The sequence below is a fragment of the Olea europaea genome, unplaced genomic scaffold (genome assembly GCF_002742605.1).
Source record: "Olea europaea var. sylvestris unplaced genomic scaffold, O_europaea_v1 scaffold1136, whole genome shotgun sequence".
NCBI classification, from domain to species: domain Eukaryota; kingdom Viridiplantae; phylum Streptophyta; class Magnoliopsida; order Lamiales; family Oleaceae; genus Olea; species Olea europaea.
This window is the reverse complement of record NW_019228746.1, coordinates 186,014-207,971: the sequence shown is the minus strand read 5'-3', so window position 1 is coordinate 207,971 and position 21,958 is coordinate 186,014. Positions and strand designations below refer to the sequence as shown.

The 21,958-nt window shown below is 33.9% G+C and overlaps 1 protein-coding gene across 5 annotated transcripts; it reads right to left on the bottom strand.

Annotated features, from left to right (window-relative positions):
• Positions 1–2,566: 2,566 nt before the first annotated feature.
• LOC111373473 lies at positions 2,567–11,351 on the bottom strand. Of its 5 annotated transcripts, none has more exons than XM_022996004.1 (8): positions 11,308–11,351; positions 7,423–7,755; positions 5,899–6,387; positions 5,161–5,310; positions 4,843–4,980; positions 4,498–4,545; positions 3,960–4,396; positions 2,567–3,503 (listed from the first exon to the last, which is right to left on the bottom strand). In XM_022996004.1, the coding sequence occupies exons 1-8, from the start codon at positions 11,324–11,326 to the stop codon at positions 2,829–2,831; spliced, it is 2,289 nt and encodes a 762-aa protein (XP_022851772.1). In that variant the 5' UTR covers positions 11,327–11,351; the 3' UTR covers positions 2,567–2,828. The 5 variants fall into 5 exon arrangements, with proteins under 5 accessions (XP_022851772.1, XP_022851776.1, XP_022851774.1 ...); XM_022996008.1 differs by lacking the exon at positions 11,308–11,351 and adding an exon at positions 10,410–10,430; XM_022996006.1 differs by lacking the exon at positions 11,308–11,351 and adding an exon at positions 9,450–9,584.
• Between the last annotated feature and the right edge of the window lie 10,607 nt (positions 11,352–21,958).

Sequence of the window (21,958 nt, the reverse complement as noted above, 5' to 3'; positions counted from 1 at the left end):
TTGGCCCCCTCCGTGAACGAAAGCCGGTCTTAATACCTCTGATAATCAATTCTATAACACGGCCAATGCCCCTCAATGAACTATATGTACACGGTGAAGACCTCTTCATCCACAATTGAAGACCCCTCAATATAGTATATAATACAGCTAAGGCCCTCAATAAATTAGAAGAAATATATAATCATGGGTACGCTTCTCATCGATCTCAATATCATATATGTCTCGCATTCCAATTCACAAATAATCCATATCCTAAACTTTAAATTCCACATATATCACAATGAAAGAACCTTTCCATATTAATCATGTAATCGAACAAATAATTCACATAATTGCACGTAATATAATAGAATAAGTACCTTATTGATATTTGAAAATATATAAATTTTTTCCACTCACATAACTATGTAAGGGAGATTAACTTGATTGATAAACTATTACGACATCTTCTCGTCATTTCCTGAAACACAAGAGTATATTCCAAATAAGTCCCTTTTCAGCCATGGATAAATAAATTTTATAACTGTTACACAACCTATTCCCCCACCATGATTTTTTTTCTTTTTAAATTATTCATACACATCTTCCCTTATATGTTAGCACTTAATTTTCCAATTTCTAACTTAGTCTCTGCAATTCACACGCGCGCGCGGGCACACACACACAGAGCCTTTTCACTCCTTTCTCTGTTTGGCCCCCATTACGGGGAAAATTTAATGTATAGAATAGTGTTTTTTGAAAAATGAGTGGTTGAAAAAGAAAGAAAAATTTTCGATTTACGTGTAATATTATTTTATGGAAGATTGTGTGGTTGAAAATAGGAGAGAGAAAAATAGAATGTAATGTAATGTAATGTAATTTTTCTCAAACAAGGGCTTAATTTGAAGTCCTTCATCTCCTTAATCTCTTTCTCCCATTTAAATTTCCGGCATAATTAAGACACCTAAACTCATAAATATTGCAGATTCTTGAAATTTGCAATTTCATTTCTTGCCTCATTTTTGTAGCCAAAACAGGAATCAACTTCAAGCACAAGAATAAAATGAGTCCATGGTTAAAGCTATTCTTCCTTTTTTCAATTTTCTGATTTTTCTTCTTTCCTCTTATTTTCTCTTAGTTCTCGTTTCTCTCTATATAAATTGTTGGTAATGGATTTATATTGACAAAAATTTGGATTCATACAAATGCTTAAAGGTGGTCCCCACCACCCATCCACCGCCTGAACTTGATCATCTAAATTTATTTTATTTTATTTTATTTTTTTCATTTTTGGTGCTTGACATATTTGACCAACAGATAAAGGTTGATCAAAGTATTATAATTACAACTTGACTTTTGACTTGACTAAAGGAACTAGGACTTAGGGCACAGTAGTCCTAGAACTTGGAATTTCGCAATTTTTCTCTATTTTCCGATCTTTCTTCCGAGTTATTGGGCCCAAACGAACTGAAGCTTGAATTATGTAGGTCCAATTAGGTGCCTTTGATAGCTTAAAATAAAAATTTTGATTTAATTATGGTAATAATTGAATTGACAGGTTGCATAGTTGATTAGGTCAAACTTTACTAAAGTCAGCCATTGATCAAAAGCAAAGACGACCTTGATGAGTCAAAATTCGGGATTGTACAAGTCCTAAAAGGAATTTGATTGTGTATATAACTTGGTTCCTTTATAATTTGAATCCCAATTGTGTTGGAACAATGAACAAAACTATTTAGTTATATATATATATATATATATAGACCGTGAAAGAACATACATATTCAATGTAACTTCCATTAATTGAGAGAGTTCTTGATATCATAATATTTTCTATTGAGTTCTTGAGGACTAGGAATTCGATAATTGGTGCCATAAATCAAGTGCAACTAGGCTGTGGAGAAGATTAGAGATAAGGTCTAAGTGTTAGAAGTTTGTAGGTCAAGGAAGGAGTAATTATTGGATGGTATCTAATTTGAAAGCTTGCAAATCAATCAACCTCAAGACAGAAGACAAAGAAATTAATTGCTCGGAATAGGTGTAACATATAATCACTTGTGTGGCAATTAATTAGAAATGCAACACATAGTAATCTAGTAAAGATCTGGTCCATTAAACTTATTTTGAATTTTTTCCCCCTAATCCTAACAGACCAGTTTCCAAAAAGTGCTACTAGAATGTAGGTCTAAAATCGTGTGTCGTAATTCTAATTCTTGATTTATTGCAGAGTTTTGCTACAGGTACCCGGAGTTTGACACTCCATGTTACGTGGTATTCACATGGGGGTTGGGGGCCCCAAGCCAATAAATGTGTGGGGCTCGACCCCTTCTCTCTAACTTGCCGAGTACAAATAACATTTCCCTTTATTGCATGATTTTATAGTTGAGCTATTCCTAGGGTTGTTTTATGCGTTTATTTGAATGATTGGATTTATTTATGGATGAATAAATTTATGGATTGTTGATGAATGAAATATTAATCAAATTTTTTCCATTAAAATGAGGCACAAGAGAAACAAGATTGTTGGACAGTATTTTTTTTTCTTTTTCAAGACTTTAATACCAGTTTGAAGGCAAGATAATTTGGAGATATATAATCTGAAATTCACTTCGTATTTGCATTACAAAATATTGCTATATGTGGTTCTATTTGTACATGCTACTAATTCAAGATGACTCTTCAAACAACGGAATTCTAAGAGACACTCAATTAGATCCAATACATGAATTATTCATAAGAAAAAGCACCATGGATACACCATTACTTAAAATGACAGAAACCAAAATGAGCTAACAACACATTTGGGACACCTTATTCAATAGTACTCCATAGTAAGACCTATAAAATTTTTAATTTCTTTTCTTTCTCAATGGATTCCTCCTTATCAAACATGCTCTGAACTTGGCAAAACGGGATTTCTTCTTATATTCATCAAATATACCAGCTCCATAAGTCCGTTGGGTCATCTCAATCAAGAGAGGAAACTGCAAGATGGAGAAAAGAACTATTGGAATCATTGTAAGGATGATGATAGGAACGGTGACCCAAGACAAATTCTCATGAAGAATCAAATACAATGCAGCACCAAAGGATACCATCATGGTAACAATCGAAAGGAACAAACTCATCAGTCCAGATATTAATTTTGTCGGTAAGGACTTTAGAAAATCATCTTCTACATAACGCGCCGTAAGAATTCCCAAGAAAATCAACAGTGATGTACTTGAACTGAACATTGATAGGGCATTCGAAATCATGAAAATCAAGAATGGAATTCTTTGAGTTTCCAGCATTGTTGGCATTCCTGTTTCATTTTTATTACCACCTGGTACTGTGAAAGTTGTTGTGAACATTACAGCAGCAATTAGAGTTGCCACTATCATGCTTGACCCTGCTGTACTTTTCATCCAGTCCTCTGCTTTTTTGGCTAACTTCTCGTGTTCATCAGTGAATAAAATTTTCGGTGTTTTGTTGTGGCTGTTTAGTTCCTCTTTGAATTTGGGTTGAACCAAGCTCTCGACTTCCTGCATATAGGAAGAAATAACATAGAATGACGATTCAATTTTAGATGAGTTAGATGAATGTGCAGCATTAGAGTAAACAAAATATTGTGAATTTTAGGGACGAAATCAAGTGCACAATTTTTCATAAATAGATGGTGACAAGACTTGAATTATGCCTTTAATTATTTTCACAATAATATCATATTGAATTATCTCATCTAAAGTTTAAACTTTTAGAAAAAAGACAATGTTATTTATGTGAATTATGTCTTTGATAATTCACATATTTATGAGAACTGTGTAGGTGTTATAGAGAGGGAACACATTTAATATAAAATTCAAATAGATAAGTTTATGATTTCTTTCATCAGCTTAAGTTTGCAGATGCAATGGCTCGAATAACAATCATAACGGTATACATACACATGCATTCACACATACACACACACAATCATGTACCGGAGCAAAATACATTACCTTAAACCATTGCAGTTCCCTTTGCATTTGTAGTGCTGCTCCAGTTACATTATCAAGTCGAGAAGGAGGAGATAATTTTGCAGCAAGATGTAAATAATTGTTGTCAAAAATATCATACCTCATTCCCATTAGACACTTCTCTTTTCCTAAAGTAAATATAAGGCCAAAAATCTTCTCTTGACGTGATATAATTGCGTTCGAAAAAATTGTTCTCCCTTTTTTATCTTTCCTCCATATAATTTCTGGTGCACATTTAATCATTTCATCTATAAATTCAAAAATTCCATTCTCTATGGCATCATTTATTATTATATCCAAGTCCATTTTTTCGAGCTCTGGTTTGCTCAGTTGTAGCATTTTTTTAAACACGACCCTCAGGAATTTCCTAACTTGGACGTGGACTGACTTCCTTCGGTATATGTAACGGATCTTTGGAACTGAAAATTAATAAAACTAATGTTAAATGACATTTCATGTGTAATTGATTTTCAGTACATATCTGTAGCAGAAGCTATATATATAGGAAGATAATACATACCAATGGATTGCAATATCCCCCAACCCAATTTGCGCACCAACTGTAGAGCTGCACAACAAGAATTTATTTATAGGTGTCAAAATGTAGTGGGTTATCAAAGCCTAGGGCCACTTGACACATGAAAGCACAGCCGGACTAGGACATGGTGTAGTCAGCCCAAATCTACAGTTAACACATGGATCCATGTGTTCAAAATAAATTTAAAAAGGCTTAGGCATGGGATGCACTGGCTGAGCTGAGCTAGTGAAGGTTCAGGAGTCATACTCGCCTAATTTATACCTCTAAACTAAATTTAGGGTGTGAAGAAAATCGAAAAAAAGGGGAGTGTGACGTAATCTGATGTACCTCGATTAGTTATAGTTAGGCCACCATGTGCTATCCTTCCTCCCAAATCTTCATCGATTGATTCAGGAATTTGAATGTTGTGATCATGACAAGTGCTTGATGTTTGCATTTCTACATGCTCTTCGTGTACTCTTACACCTTATGTAAAAAGTTTAGACACAGAATACTTTTCAAAACGATCATGTTCAACAAGTGAGTTTATGGCACATTTGTATATTGTATTAGACAGTACGACTAAGAAACTAAAGTTGATCTAAATGTACCCTTGTGGTACATTGTTTGTGAATGAAATTAATAGGTGACCAATTACATACTTACAATAGTAGATCAATTTTTCCCAAAATGAAAGTTCAGTCCCATTAAGAAATGCAGAAGGCCTTTGAGCCAATATTCGGAGAGCGTAATTGCCATTAACATCTGGGATAACACCCAGCTGTGGATACTTTTCCAATAGCAACAAAGCAACATCTACAGTACGAAAATAGTTAGAATTAGGTATACTTGTCTAGAGAATTAAGCCCAAATCTCAATTGCGATTGCAACTTTTACTAAAACAAAATCAGAAAACATATAGCCTTCATTTGACAAATTTATAAATCAATTTATAAAGAGGAATAGTACTGGGACCCACTAAATTTTTTATAGTAATGAATAGGAGTTATGAATGTGTGATTCAAATTAATGGTGGACTTTAACTAGGTTTATTAAGCATATTATAAATTGTATCCAAACAGAAATTTTCAATGTTTCACGCTCAAATGGAGAAGCACGTTGTGAAACAAAATTACCACCAACAAAATTGAAAATCTTGTTTACGCGCATTACTATTACGTTTATCTGCAATTGACGAAATTAACAGAGAGCCGATCATGCTACATTGCCATGGAATTTTAAATTCACACTAGGCAAACTTTGATTGGCAGTTTGACAAAAAAATTATTTTAACATTGCCAATCATAATATGCCATCTCACGCCTGGCACAATTCCATGGCAATATCCCAAGGGGCTTTATCCTCATAGAGCATGATTAGACTCCACATTATGCATTCACTTACCATAAATTTCAGCAGTAATAAGGTAATTAAGTAGTGTGACTCCATTTGCACCCTTTTCGGGACTCAGCACATCTTTTGGCGTCTTATTGTATAAATAATGAACCATGCCCTTCTGTTTATACAATGCAGCCACAATCACAGGAAGTTGCCCATATTCTTGGCCTGCAGTTTCTATTGTAACTAATTCTTTGTTCATGCTTACCATTTCCTTGGCCAATTCCGTCGCACCACAAATTGCAGCAAAAGATAAGGCCGTAGCTCCATGTTCATTTTTCAGTTCTAAATGTTTTGGGTCCATCAATTTTACAAGTTTTTTCGCAATTTCAATCTGTCCAGATAAAGTTGAAATGTGCAGAGCTGTCTCTTTGTGTGATGAAACACTTTCACTAAATGGCAGTGTCTTCTCCTGAAAGAAACCTTCTATATCATGCCAATTACCTTTTTCAATTGCCTCGTATAAGGGTCCGTATTCAAGGTACTCGCTCAACCCTACAAACAATGAAGTCAGCCTGAATGTGAGGGAGTTGTGTCAAATACAGAGTTCACTATATAAGAGCAGGGACGGAGCTAGACATTTGGTATTGTGGGGTCAAACGGACAAGGGTACATTATATATATATGTATATATGTAGCTCTTGTTTGAGCCACATTATTTTCTTGCGAATGCATTTTTGAATGGTGTATTGATGGAAAATGTGTATTAAAAAATAAGAAAAGTTTTGAATTTGCGTGCAATATTATTTTATTGAAAAATGTGTGGTTGAAATGAAGTCAAATTACAATTTAAGAATATATTTTTTGGAAAAAAAAAAAAGATGTATGTCAAACAGGGTCATAATATATTTTTCAAATTTCAACAAGTAGAAATACACTTGCATATCTCAAATTTAAAAATTAAAAGCAACTAATTAAAGATCCAAATTAACAGGAAAAACTAAAGCCAAGTCCAAATTCAATTAATATAGGTTTGTTATGGAGCTACCTAGATGGAAGAAAAACAAATGTCAAACAAGTAGATGATATATTTGTTACCTAGATGGAAAAAAAATCACAAAATTGGCACAAGAAAAGAAAATCTCAAAATATGAATTGTGAATTGGCAATCTCGAACTCTTTAGGTCAGTCGATTCTTCATTTTCTTCTTCTCTTCTCTTCTCTCCGTGGGGCTTGAGGACAATTGGGCTTGGCAATGGGCTTGTGCAATTGGACTTTGACGATGAGCAAAATTTTGTTTAATTTACATATTAAAAAAAATAAGTTTGGCAAGAAGTTTGAATAATTTATAAATTTCACAACTCACAAAAAAATAAAAAAATAAAAAAAAAAGAGTCGGAAGTTTTTGTGAGGTCAATTGACCCCACATGACCTCATGTGGCGCCGTCTATAAATAAGAGGGAAGATCGGCACCACCACATTGTTCTTTGCTCATTTTTAATGATTGAGAACCTAGAGTGCAATTTCACATTTCTTATAACACAATAAAATTTTAGACGGCCTAGTTCAACACAAAGATTGAGGAATTACCATTATCTTCGACTTGACTTTCTTTGTCGTGATCTCCTTTTTCGGCCAACTGAGTCCATACGTAGTTAGCATTAATGTTGGCATTTTTAAACTTTGAATATATTGCTTGTCCACATGAAAGTTGAATTGCATGCAAAGCTAAAGCATTCTTTTTCTTCCATTTTTCATGCTCTTGCTTATTTGTCTTATCTGGTTCAATCTCCTGAGCAGAGACAACACCCCAAAGCCCATTTCCAACCAAATAATTTGTCAAGCAATTTTTCCAGCTTATAAAGTTATCCTCAGTTAGCTTCTTCGGCACAATTCCAAGACCCGCTAGATTATTCCTTCTATCTGTTCGCCAATCAAAATGAAAATGCAGTGATAAACTTAAAAAAGAATTGATGACTAAATGAAACAGTACTGTAAGTTGGGTGACAAACAGTGCTTTCAAATTGTTCGAGAAAGTTGAAATGCCCGACATTGTAAAGGGGCCACGAAAAGTAATATATTCTTGATTACTTCATGAGTTTATTCAAAGCACAATATCGAGAATGTTAATTGAACTAGAAATTCAATATAGAGCTCGAGATGAAAAGGAAAATTGAGAAAAAAACTATAAACACACCAAATCATGCAAAGTAAATTAAAATAATCTTACTTGACTTTAATTTTGTCATCTTCTCTCACTGGGATAACACTTGTAAGTATGCTAGGATCATCAAGAAGGGCAATCAGTCTTTATATATGTAATTCACTCTATGCTTAAGTAAGGTACATTTTTTATTTATTTAATTTTACTTTTTGTCTTCTTTCCTTTTCTTTATTCTTCTTTGCTATCTAGATGTATTCCAAAAAAAAAAATTACTCTCAACTTCTTGGGTAAAACTCTACTCCGATACAGTTTATAATGCAAATGTATTGAATCATAAACTCTACACACCTTTCTGAAATTCTATCAAACGTTTTGTTATTTTGTGAGGTGATTGATAAAGATAGCATGGACCTGAACGGTATTGCATTTTTTCACCTTGCTTTCTACGTGCTTTGTCTCGAAATATTTATTTTACTGATGCCTATGTACAAATTAGGGCTGTAAATATATCGGATCTGCCCGGATCTGATCCGATCCGTTTAGAAATATTATCCTATTCGATCCAATCCGATAATCCAACGAATATTTGATTGTTAAATCCATATTTGATTTGCTATGTTATCGGATATCTGATCCTTATATAAAAAAAAAAAAATTTCCCCCATTTTTTGGGGGGGGGGGGGGGAGGCAACAATGTGCTTCACATTGTTGTCCACAGAACTTGTTTATTATTTTTCTTTGCTGTCCACAGAACTAGTGTATTCCAAAGAAATTATTCTTAACTTCTTGGAGGGCCAACAATGTGCTTCACATTGTTGTCCACAAAACTAGTGAATTATTCTTCTTTGTTGTCCACAGAACTGGTGTATTCCAAAGAAATTATTCTCAACTTCTTGAAGAGCCAACAATGTGCTTCACTTAATGTTGTCCACAAAACTGGTGTACTATTCTTCTTTGCTGTTCACAGAATTGGTGTATTCCAAAAGAAATTATTCTCAACTTCTTGAAGGGCCAACAATGTGCTTCACATTATTGTCCACAGAACTGGTGTATTCCAAAAGAAATTATTCCCAACTTCTTATAAAGTTATCCTCAGTTAGCTTCTCTGGCACAATTCCCAAACCCGCTATATTATGCCTTCTATCTGTTCGCCAATCAAAATGAAAGTTCAGTGATAAACTTAAAAAAGAATTGATGACTAAATGAAATAGTGCTGTAAATTGGGTGACAAATAGTGCTTTAAAATTGTTCGAGAAAGTTGAAGGGCCCAACATTGTAAAGGGACCACAAAAAGTAATATATTTTTGATTACTTCATGAGTTTTATTCAAAGCACAATATCGAGAGCGTTAATTGAACTAGAAATCCAATAATAGAGCTTGAGATGAAAAGGAAACTTGAGAAAAAAACTATAAACACACCAAATCATGCAAAGTAAATTAAAATCATCTTACTTGACTTAAATTTTGTCATCTTCTCTCACTGAGATAACACTTGTAAGTATGCTATAATCACCAAGAAGGGCAATCAATCTTTATAGATGCATAATATATAATTACTCTATGCTTAAGTAAGGCACATTTTTTATCTATTTACTTTTAATTTTTGTCTTCTTTCCTTTTCTTTGTTGTCCACAGAACTGGTGTATTTCAAAAGAAATTACTCTCAACTTCTTGGAGGGCCAACAATGTGCTTCACATTGTTGTCCAAAGAACTGATGTATTATTCTTATTTGCTGTCCACAAAACTGGTGTATTCCAAAGAAATTATTCTTAACTTCTTGGAGGGCCAACAATGTGTTTCACTCAATGTTCTCCACAAAATTGGTGTATTATTCTTCTTTGTTGTCCACAGAACTGGTATATTCCAAAAGAAATTATTCTCAACTTCTTGAAGGGCCAACAATGTGCTTCACATTGTTGTCCACAAAACTGGTGTATTCCAAAAGAAATTATTCTCAACTTCTTGAAGGGCCAACAATGTGCTTCACATTGTTGTCCACAAAACTGGTGTATTCCAAAAGAAATTATTCTCAACTTCTTATAAAGTTATCCTCGTTAGCTTCTCCGACACAATTCCCAGACCCGCTAGATTATGCCTTCTATCTATTCATCAATCAAAATGAAAGTTCGGTGATAAACTTAAAAAAGAATCGATGACTAAATGAAACAGTGATGTAAGTTGGGTGACAAACAGTGCTTTCAAATTGTTCGAGAAAGTTGAAGTGACCAGCATTGTAAAGGGACCACAAAAATTAATATATTCTTGATTTCTTCACGAGTTTATTCAAAACACAATATCGAGAATGTTAATTGAACTAGTAATTCAATAATAGAGCTCGAGATGAAAATAGAACTTGAGAAAAAAAACTATGAACACAAGAAATCATGCAAAGTAAATTAAAATCATCTTACTTGACTTTAATTTTGTCATCTTCTCTCACTGAGATAACACTTGTAAGTATGCTATAATCACTAAGAAGGGCAATCAATCTTTATAGATGCATAATATATAATTACTCTATGCTTAAGTAAGGTACATTTTTTATTTATTTACTTTTAATTTTTGTTTTCTTTCCTTTTCTTTACTTTTCTTTGCTGTCCACAGAACTGGTGTATTCCAAAAGAAATTACTCTCAACTTCTTGGAGGGCCGACAATGTGCTTCACATTGTTGTCCAAAGAACTGATGTATTATTCTTATTTGTTGTCCACAAAACTGGTGTATTCCAAAGAAATTATTCTTAACTTCTTGGAGGGCCAACTATGTGCTTCACTCAATGTTCTCCACAAAACTGGTGTATTATTCTTCTTTGTTGTCCACAGAACTGGTATATTCCAAAAGAAATTATTCTCAACTTCTTGAAGGGCCAACAATGTGCTTCACATTGTTGTCCACAAAACTAGAGTATTCCAAAAGAAATTATTCTCAACTTCTTATAAAGTTATCCTCGTTAGCTTTGCCGACACAATTCCCAGACCCGCTAGATTATGCCTTCTATCTATTCGCCAATCAAAATGAAAGTTCGGTGATAAACTTAAAAAAGAATTGATGACTAAATGAAACAGTGCTATAAGTTTGGTGAGAAACGGTGCTTTCAAATTGTTCGAGAAAGTTGAAGTGACCAGCATTGTAAAGGGACCACAAAAAGTAATATATTCTTGATTGCTTCACGAGTTTATTCAAAACACAATATCGAGAATGTTAATTGAACTAGCAATTCAATAATAGAACTCGAGATGAAAACGAAACTTGAGAAAAAAAAAAACTATGAACACAAGAAATCATGCAAAGTAAATTAAAATCATCTTACTTGACTTTAATTTTGTCATCTTCTCCCACTGAGATAACACTTGTAAGTATGCTATAATCACCAAGAAGGGCAATCAATCTTTATAGATGCATAATATATAATTACTCTAGGCATAAGTAAGGTACATTTTTTATTTATTTACTTTTAATTTTTGTCTTCTTTCCTTTTCTTTACTTTTCTTTGCTGTCCACAGAACTGGTGTATTCCGAAAGAAATTACTCTCAACTTCTTGGAGGGCCAACAATGTGCTTCACATTGTTGTCCAAAGAACTGATGTATTATTCTTATTTGCTGTCCACAAAACTGGTGTATTTCAAAGAAATTATTCTTAACTTCTTGGAGGGCCAACAATGTGCTTCACATTGTTGTCCAAAGAACTGATGTATTATTCTTATTTGCTGTCCACAAAACTGGTGTATTTCAAAGAAATTATTCTTAACTTCTTGGAGGGCCAACAATGTGCTTCACTCAATGTTTTCCACAAAACTGGTGTATTATTCTTCTTTGTTGTCCACAGAATTGGTATATTCCAAAAGAAATTATTCTCAACTTCTTGAAGGGCCAACAATGTGCTTCACATTGTTGTCCACAAAACTGGTGTATTCCAAAAGAAATTATTCTCAACTTCTTATAAAGTTATCCTCGTTAGCTTCTCCGACACAATTCCCAGACCCGCTAGATTATGCCTTCTATCTATTCGCCAATCAAAATGAAAGTTCGGTGATAAACTTAAAAAAGAATTGATGACTAAATGAAACAGTGCTATAAGTTTGGTGAGAAACGGTGCTTTCAAATTGTTCGAGAAAGTTGAAGTGACCAGCATTGTAAAAGGACCACAAAAAGTAATATATTCTTGATTGCTTCACGAGTTTATTCAAAACACAATATCGAGAATGTTAATTGAACTAGCAATTCAATAATAGAGCTTGAGATGAAAATGAAACTTGAGAAAAAAAAACTATAAACACAAGAAATCATGCAATGTAAATTAAAATCATCCGGCTTGACTTTAATTTTGTCATCTTCGGATAACACTTGTAAGTATGCTATGATCATCACGAAGGGCAATCAGTCTTTATAGATGCATAATATAGAATTAATCTATGCTTAAGTAAGGTATATTTCTTATTTATTTATTTATTTACTTTTACTTTTTGTCTTCTTTCCTTTTTTTAATCTTCTTTGCTGTCTACAGAACTGGTGTATTCCAAAGAAATTATTCTCAACTTCTTGAAGGGCCAACAATGTACTTCACATTGTGCACACAAACAAAGTTTACCCAAAAAAAAAAAAAAAGAGGAAAAAGAAAAAAAAATTTAGTTCCTAATTGAAATGTTTTCAGTTTTTCCATTTTTTTCCTTTTAGTTGAATTAACCGTGACAAAGTAAAAGTATTTATTTACTGAAATAAAAATAAAATACCAATTTAGGAGGAAAACATTTATCCTAACTTTCGGATATTGTTTTTCTGATGGGTAAAATCTCTCATCTTTTAAATACACAAATAATATTCAAAATATAACGGATTATGCTACACCTTTTAATATATTTTGCGAGGTGTTCTAGTAAAATAGGAAAATTTATACAATAGAGCAGCCTAGAAAATTTTTGTAATTTACTCAAATAAAATATTTTTTTCATAGATAGAAAACATTTGATTTAGAGAAAATTACATAAGTGGGTCATCTTTAAATGGGTTAGATGCTTATACAGCCCACAGTCTACCATAGTCTACAGTAGCCATTTAGCTTAAATTTCACAAGATAATAATAGTTTCGGCCTACTTTAGTCGGGCCTAATCGTGGTGGACCAAGTGCTAAGCAGCAGAGTATGGAGCTTTTTTTTTGGGGGATAGTTGGCCTAGTAAAGGTGGAAATTTCACATGAACTTGACGAGTTAAAATTTGGGTTTGGCCAATTCCTAAAATGAATTTTGTTATGAATATAACTTGGTTATCAAGTTTCCATTACAACTTCCATTACCTAAGATGGTAGGGTATGAAGCTTGTAGATCAAGGAAAGAACAATTGTTGGATAGGATCAAGTTTGGAAGTTTGTTAATCAATCAACATCAAGGAAGAAGATAAACAAATTAATTGCTTGAAATAGTCGTAACTTCTAGACACTTCTGTGGCGATTAGTTAGAAATGCAATAAATAGGTGTTTTTTTTTTTTTTTTTGGTGTTTCCTAACCCTAATGGACCTATTCCAAAAAGAGGTATCAGAGTGTAGGTCTAGAATTGTTTATTTTTTGTAATTCTAATTCTTGATTTATTGCATGATTTTATAGTTGAGCGATTCCGAGGGTTGTTGAATAAATGTCTATATGGTTGATGCATGAAGTAATTATCAATTTTTTTCCATTAAATTAGGCACAGGGGAAACCAGATTATTGGACAGATTGTACTTGGTGTACATAATTTTTTTTCATTAAACGTCTATATGTTTTTTTTTCTTTTTTCAAAGCTCTAATATCAGTTTGAATGCAAGATAATATAGAGACATATAAACTGAAATTCACTTACTATTTTGCGTTGCAAAATATTACATCATGTGGTTCTATTTATACATACTAAGCTCAAGATTATTCCTCAAATAATGGAATTATTCTAGAAAATGTGAGGGTCAAATTTGATTTATTCCAACAGAACAGGCACATATGGTCTAATACAATACTGGAGAAATAGAATTCATCAATGACATGTGGCTAAAAGGAAAACATTTAACCAAGTTGAATTTATATGGGAAAAAACACCATGGACTCGTCAACATTTAAAATGATAGAAACAAAAACTGAACTAAGAGCACATTTGGGACACCATATTCAATATTACTGCTAAGTATGACTGATAAGATTTTTTTTTCTTCCTCAATAGTGTCAAATGCTATTTATTCCGCCATATCAAACATGCTCCGAACTTAGAAAAACATAAATTATATACAATTAAAATGCCTAGTAGGAAATTATATATGTAGGAAGATTATACATACCAAGGAATTGCAATATCCCCCAACCAAATTCGTGCACCAACTCTAGAGCTGCCCGACATGAATTTACTTAGAGGTGCCAAACTGGTTTATCAAAGCCTAGAGCTAGTTAAACGCATGAAAGCACAGCCAGACCCATCACAAGCCATGGCATGGTCAGCCCACATCTACAGTTGGCTGGGCTCAACTTTGAAGGTCCATGGATCCATGTGTATTTAAAAAGAGACTTAGGTCCAGGATGGACTGGCTGAGCCAAGCGAGGGGTGGTCCAGGAGTCGTCATGGCCTAATTTATAGCACTAAATGAAATTTAGAGTGTGCAAATAAGACCTGAACAAGAAGGGGAGGAGTGTGGTGCAATTTGTTGTACCTCGAGTAGTTCTAGTTAGCTAGACTGGGCATCCATGTTCCATCATTTCCATTATATCTTCATCGCTTGATTCACAAACTATAATACTTGAGGTTTGCATTTCTGCATGCTCTTTGTCATGAATTTCCCAAGGTGAATGTACTCTTACACCGTGTGTAAAAAGTATAGACGGGGAATACTTTTCAAAATGATCATGTTCAACATGTACATTTATAGCAAGTTTGTAATGTTGTACTAGATAGCATGAAAAAGATACTAAAATTTATCAAGATGTGTTCTCATGGTACATTGTTTGTGAATGAAATGAATAGGAGAGCATTTATGTACTTACTATAGTATATCCATCTTTCCCAAAATGTCAGTTAGTCCCACTAGGAAATGCAGAAGGTTTCTGCGTCAATATTCTGAGAGTGAAATTACCACCATGATCTGTCCAAAACAAAGTTGCAATGTATAGAGCTGTGTGTTTATGTCCAAAACAAACTCTTCCCCTAATGGCCTCTAGATTTCGCCGAATGAAATCTACTATAGAATGCCACTTACCTTATTCAATTTCCTTGTATAAGGGCTCATAATCAATGTACTTTACCGACCCTGCAAACAATGAGGCCGACCTGTATGTGAGGGGCTTGTGTCGAACACAAAGTTTATTAAATAAAAGGAAAGATTGGTGCCACCACATTGTTCTTGTGGAAGAATATCTAAGTGTTAAATTTTATAGATAGCTACCCAAGATTGCATGATAATTTAACGGAGATTTGAACGATTTTCATCTTTAAAAACTTTTCGTGAAAATGTAATAAAGAGGTCGATAACTAACGTGCTCGTTTTTACTAATTGAGAACCAATAGTGCAATTTCATGTTTCTTATAACATGATAAGATTTTAGATGGGCTAGTTCCTCATAAGGTTGATAAGTACTTTTTGTGCACTTATTTGGACCATATTACTAAACTTTTATATCATGAAACTATTGAATTTTACTTAACTTGGATTAATTTACTCCTATGTTTAGTTACAGGCTCATTTTGAAGCAATTGGAAAGAGAAAAAGTATAAATTGACCATTGAATGGAAGTTTGGATACTAATTCTATGCCCCCGTTTGATTCCCATTCTTTAGCCACAAAAATGAAAAATATGACCATTATATATCACATCAAGTCACCATATTTGACTTTCTATCTCTTGTGTAGTTCCCGTAATTGTTATATTTTATTCTCATTTTTAGAAAAATGGGAATCAAACTGGTCCTACAGATTAGAAATTGAAAGGCTTGAATTGAACTAAAATATGAATTGATTGTGCGGTTAATTGGACTTGAGGGTTAGAATGTACAATCTAAAATATTGTTGGACATTGGTACAAATTACAATTTAATATAGCAAGAACCAAGTGAAAATTGTTATCAAAATGGATTTTGACACACATTTTGATTGGAACTCAAATTTAATTGGGTTTGGACTTTGTTGACGTCAAAAATTATATGGACTATTCTTGAGTCAATTTTTCAAGAAAAATGACACTTTGCATTGATAATGAAAGGTTAAAGTGTACAATGTGTAGGTGTGGAAGGCTTAGCTTGCCTTGAAAGGGGTCCCTAGCCTAAATTATGTCATGTCAATCAAATCAACCACTTGCACTGAGCTCGAACAATGCACCGCCGCTCTTTCCCTCAATTGGTTGATGAGGCCGGTTGTCATCATGTCAATGTTTCCTTCAGGTGATGATGGCCTACAAGGGATAAGGGAACTAAGGTGGTTGATTGGTAGGTTTGGGCGGTGTTGATGTCATCTCCAGCAAGTGTGTGTAATTGATTGGGTGATAGGACAAGATGTAAGGAATCTTCAATCATTATGTCTTTTGGGATTATGGCGGTAGTGGACTGAGCTGAACATATGTAGCCAACCTGGTTTATGTATGAGATGGGTCCTACGAACATTAAATGTGAGACCATAGGTCAGTGGTCAACAGATACCCCACAAGTCAGTACTACTTTGGAGGACGACTGACCTCTAGACTCTGCTGGTACTTTTTCCTAGAAGTGCCATTATTGTAGTGCCAGGTGTCATGCTTCTGCTGGGGGTGAGCTGCACCGCACCTTTCGTGGCTTCTTTGGAATGTTTTGTCAAAACAACTTAGTTTTGACTGGGTGAATCGAATCCGTCCATTTTCTCTCATTTTCTTCATCCAACGGTTGGGGTAGAGTCGTTTGGTTTTCCTTCATTTTAAATCCTTTTCTACATTTCATTTCGCCATTCAGTGTGTGCAATCATTCTCTCCAAGGCAGCAAGAAAAATTTTAGTGCGTCTTTCTTTCTTCTGAGTGAGGTCGTCGGTTCTCAATTCCTAGGTATTCCTCTACTTCTTCTCTTCAACCTTTTCATGAGCTCCGACGAGTCTAAGGTACACTCCTGGGGAAACTAGCACAATTCCTAAGTATTCATTTGCTTCTTCTCTTTGTTCTTTTCTCTTCACATTTTCTCTTCAGCCTTTTCATGAACTTCGACGAGTCTAGGGTATACTCCTCGGGAAACCAGGAAGAAGAGTCAATCCCTCCCATTTCTAGTTCTTTGTCCAATTACCAAGAAATCTTAACTCCCATTCATATTTCAATAGTTAACCCAGTAGATCTAGGGCACCATGTGATTATGGAATCAGACCGTAATGGTTCGAGAGGAGAGGAGGTCGGCTCCCGTGGGGATAGTGAGAGGAATAACCCTGAGGAGTGGGAGACGAGCTCATATAAGTCGGTTGTAACGGGTTATTTGTTAGCGAGCTGGAAAGGTAGGTATGACATTTCGAGCTCGGTAATAATGATAATCCCTGAACCTTCTGACCACACTGACGCTCCTCCAGGGGGATGTGTTATCTAAGTTCGACCATTTTACATGTCGAACTTACACTGCCCATTCCTAGAGTCATCTGTAAGTTTCTCTGCTTCTGGGTATAGCTCCCACTCAGCTATGCCCCATCGGGTGGCGAACTCTAATCGCCACCTTAATCTTGTGGAATAGGTTAAGGAATCCTGAGCTGAGTGTAAAGCAATTTAAATCCCTTTTCACATTCAAGAAGGATGGGAAGAACTTCAACTGTTGCAATACCAATGTTAGGCCGAGGACGGGTGGTTCCTTAGAGCTGGACAATCCCTCCTCCGTCAAGAGATGGAAGGAGGAATTCTTTTATGTGTTAAGGGAGTGGTAGTTTCACCCTATCGAAGTGAATAGGAAGGATGTCGTCCCCACAATCTACCATTCTTTATGTAAGTAATTGTCTTTTGATGCTTTGGCCGAGGTAACTAGTGAAGTAACATTAAACTTTGCCTTGTTTTGCATATTACAAGAAAACGACTTTGACAAAGGACACTCGGAGACGAGCTGAGGAGATAAGGGCCTTGCCGAAGAGACAAAGATCATGTAAGTACGTTATCTCGAATTCAAACCTCTTCCAGGTGTGTTTAATCTAAATAAGAGTCCCACATCCATCCACGGTTGGAACATCGATTCCATCCCAGCTAGTTTAGGTAAGGATTAAGTTACTATTTTATGGAAGAGCTGGTTATTTTTTTATAGAAATTCTAAGTGTTGTGTTTATTTGTGTTTTTCAGCTCACAATCCAGAAATGTTGGGATATAAGGAAACTAAGGCAGCAACTGCTGCTAAAGGGAACAAGAGGGAGGCTCCATTGGCGGTAAGCTTTGCTTCGAAGGAGACAGTGGATGACATTCAACCTCTGAAGAGAAACCACCCTGAGCCGCCCTTGGAAAGCTTGCCTCCCCAACCTCGTCTTTGGTGCACCTAAGCTCGCCAGCTGCAGCTCTTTACACAGAGCGGTCTTGGGTACCCAGTACTGCCGTAGTCACACAAATCTTGGCCCCTTCAATCACAGGCGTTGTTGCTTGCGCCAGTTCATCGAGGTCGCATGAATGATAGTTTAGGAAGAATTTATATTTGGAAGACCTAAACAGGCTAGACTCACGATTGGACTTCCTTTTTTTAATTTTAAGGCTAAGGGCAGAATTGGAGAGAGAAGAGGATGGCACTGGCATATGGACTCCTAATAGGGAAAAAATGGAATTAATGGGAATTAAAAGGCCCAAAAATTGGGAAATAAAAAAATAGAAAAGAAAAAAAGAAAAGAATGAGAGAGACACGTTCTCAGAGAGGCAAAAGACTGAAAAACACACAAGAGGAATTTGGCCAAATATTGGGAAAAACACAGCAATCTCAATTTGGAAAACTAATTATGTTCCATCAATTTATTGGTGATATCATTTCACTTTTATTCGTTTAAGTCCGATATTATGAATAATTATATTATATTTGTGCTATGATTACGATCAAACTTATATCAAGAACCTTTGATTTTTTAACCTTATTTATTTTTGACATTCAAAACATGTTCTCAATTAACGAATTATTGACATGTATTTATTTTTCTCTACAATTATATGCACAGTAATTGTATAAGTTTTGTGACTTGTTTTACTTTTGAAAGATTGAAAATAAGTTAGACACAATTTCAATTATTGTAGAGTTCGATAGGGGAATAGAAATATACTGCTATACTCTATATGATCTTTAAGTATTCATAAATCCTAAATGCTTAATACATTTTTGTATATTTGCATCTGTGATAGAAATATAGTAGAGTTGCATGTAAGAATATGTTTAATTTTACTCGAAAGAGATTGTTATACAAATTAAAAATATGTCTTCATAATTGAATCCTATTTAATTTAATTATAACCTTACATTAATTTTAATTAGTTTAGATTCTGCATTGATATATAATTTAAGTGATTACAATTGAAGTATAGAAAAATTATAAGTTTTCATCGTTTCAATTAAGGCAATGATAGTTTAAATTTAAATTAGTACAATTTCTGTGGATACAATACTTGGACTCAAAATCAATTTCACTACTTGTTAACGAATCGTGTAGCTACAATAATTTAAATCGAAAAGATTTCGTGACATCAGTGACAAATAGTGTTTTCAAATTGCGCAAGAAAGTTGAATTGCCCAGCATTTTAAAAGGATCACAAAAAGTACTACGTTTTTGGTTTCTTCACAAGCTCATTCGAAGCATAATATTGAGAATGCTAGTTGAACTAACAATTTAATAATAGAGTTCCAGACGAAAAGGAGACTTGAGAACTAACCACAAACTTAGCAAATAATGCAAAGTAAATTAAAATCATCTTACTTGGCTTTAATTTTGTCATCTTCTTCCGCATGGAAGAACACTCGTAAATATGCTATGACCATAAATAAATGGCAAGCTGTCTTTATAGATGCATAATATAGTATTACCCTCTGCATAAGTAAGGTACATTACTTTAGTTTATTTTATTTTTGCTTTTACTTTTTGTCCTCTCTCTTATTTTATTCTTCTTTGCTATCCACAGAACTCTGGTGTATTCCTAAGCAATTATTCTTGGAGCCAACAATATGATGCACATTGTGCCGACAAACAAAATTTACCAAAAAAATTAGGAAAAAAAAGTTCCTAATTGAAATGTTTTCTAGTTTTTTTTCCTTTTTTCTGGTCTTTTAACAAATGTTCTAAAAGGCGTAATGCGTGAAGATGCATGAAGGCCAAACTATGGGTTAGGTGAGCTTAGGTGAGGCATAAGCGTAAAAAAGCATTTTCTTATTTTAATTTTTAATCAATCGAAAAATATTTTAATAATTAAAAATAATACCAGCGAATCATTTAAAATAAATTTATAGGAAATTTATACATTTTTCAAAGTTTTCAACAAAAAGATAAGTTTCAATTGTAAATATTAAATAGTGAATAAATAGGAATTTTTGAGAGATTTCTTTTGTTCAAGGTTTCAAGCGACTATTTTAAATTTAGAACCAATGAAGTGAAGAAGCAACATTTAAGTTTTAATTTAGAAGGATTGTGAAAAAAATAAAAATAATAAAAATAATTTAAATAAAATATATAATTATGCCGCCTAGATGAGACCGTGCCTTAGAGGTCAACGATGGCTGTTGACAGCTAAATAAAGCGCCAAACCACTTGATTTGGCGTTTCGGCCGTGCATCGCGCATTGGCGGCTCCTAGCCTTTTAGAATAGTGCTTTTAACTAAATTAAACCCACTTCAGGCTATGTTGTTTAGTCTCCAGGCACTGACGCTTACTTGCGGTCGCATGTTCATTAACTTCCCCCACCTACCGAGAGAAAAGAAGTGGATTGGCTGGATTAGTGGCTGGATTCGAAGCTACTACTATACAGTATTTATTCAATCGCTTGTATCAAAAGATTGAACAAACAACACACCTAGATCCGCATCCTGGGCTAATCATTGCTACACATCACTTCTCCGAGCCTAAGTAAAAGCATTTATTTACTAAAAATAAGAATCAAATACAAATTATGAAGGAAAACATGTTACCTTTGGACAAATTAATTTTTTTGAAAGGGTAAAATCTCAAATCTTTTAGATATGCAAATAATAATCAAAGTATAAGGGATTATGCTACACTTCAAAATACATTTTAAAAGTGTTCGAGTAAATTAAGAAAATTTGCGCAATAGCATGGAAAGTTTATATAGCCAATGTTTGGTAGAAATTAAAATTCAGATTTTAATTTAAATCAAAATCAACAATTAATTTTAATCACATATATTATATGACTCACAACTTTTCAATTGTACATTTTATCAACTTTTATAAAAATGTACTAAAAATCTAATTTTAATCCTCACAAAATAAAGCCATAATTCACTTTATATAAAATGTTTACATAAGTGGGTCATCTTTAAACGGGTCATCTACAGAAGCCATTTAGCTCAAATTTCAGAAGATAATAGTAGTTTGGGTTGAATTGCTATTAATAAATAAATTAATAAAAATGTAAATAAACAAAAAAATATTTGACAAAAATACGTTACTTCTCTAGATGAACCTAAGTTACTTGGGCATTATAATGTTGATTTAATTGGGCCTAATCATGCTGTGCCGAGTTCTTAGCAACAGATTATGGAGCAATTTCTTGGGGATAGTTGGCCGAATGAGTCTAATTGAAGGTGGATATTTGGCCATTGAGAAAAGGGCCGCTGTTGTTGTTGGTGGTAAACTTAGCTTAATAGACAAGATAAATAGGGAAAAACCATATATGTACCATTAAAAATAAAACATTTCATTAAATACCAAAAAATTTATGGACTACTATTTGAGCATCATTAGTTCCAAAGAATGTATTTTAGAACAGTAGATTAATCTTGAATTTGTGATTAAAAAATAAGGAAATTTTTTAGATTTGTGTATAATATTATTTTAT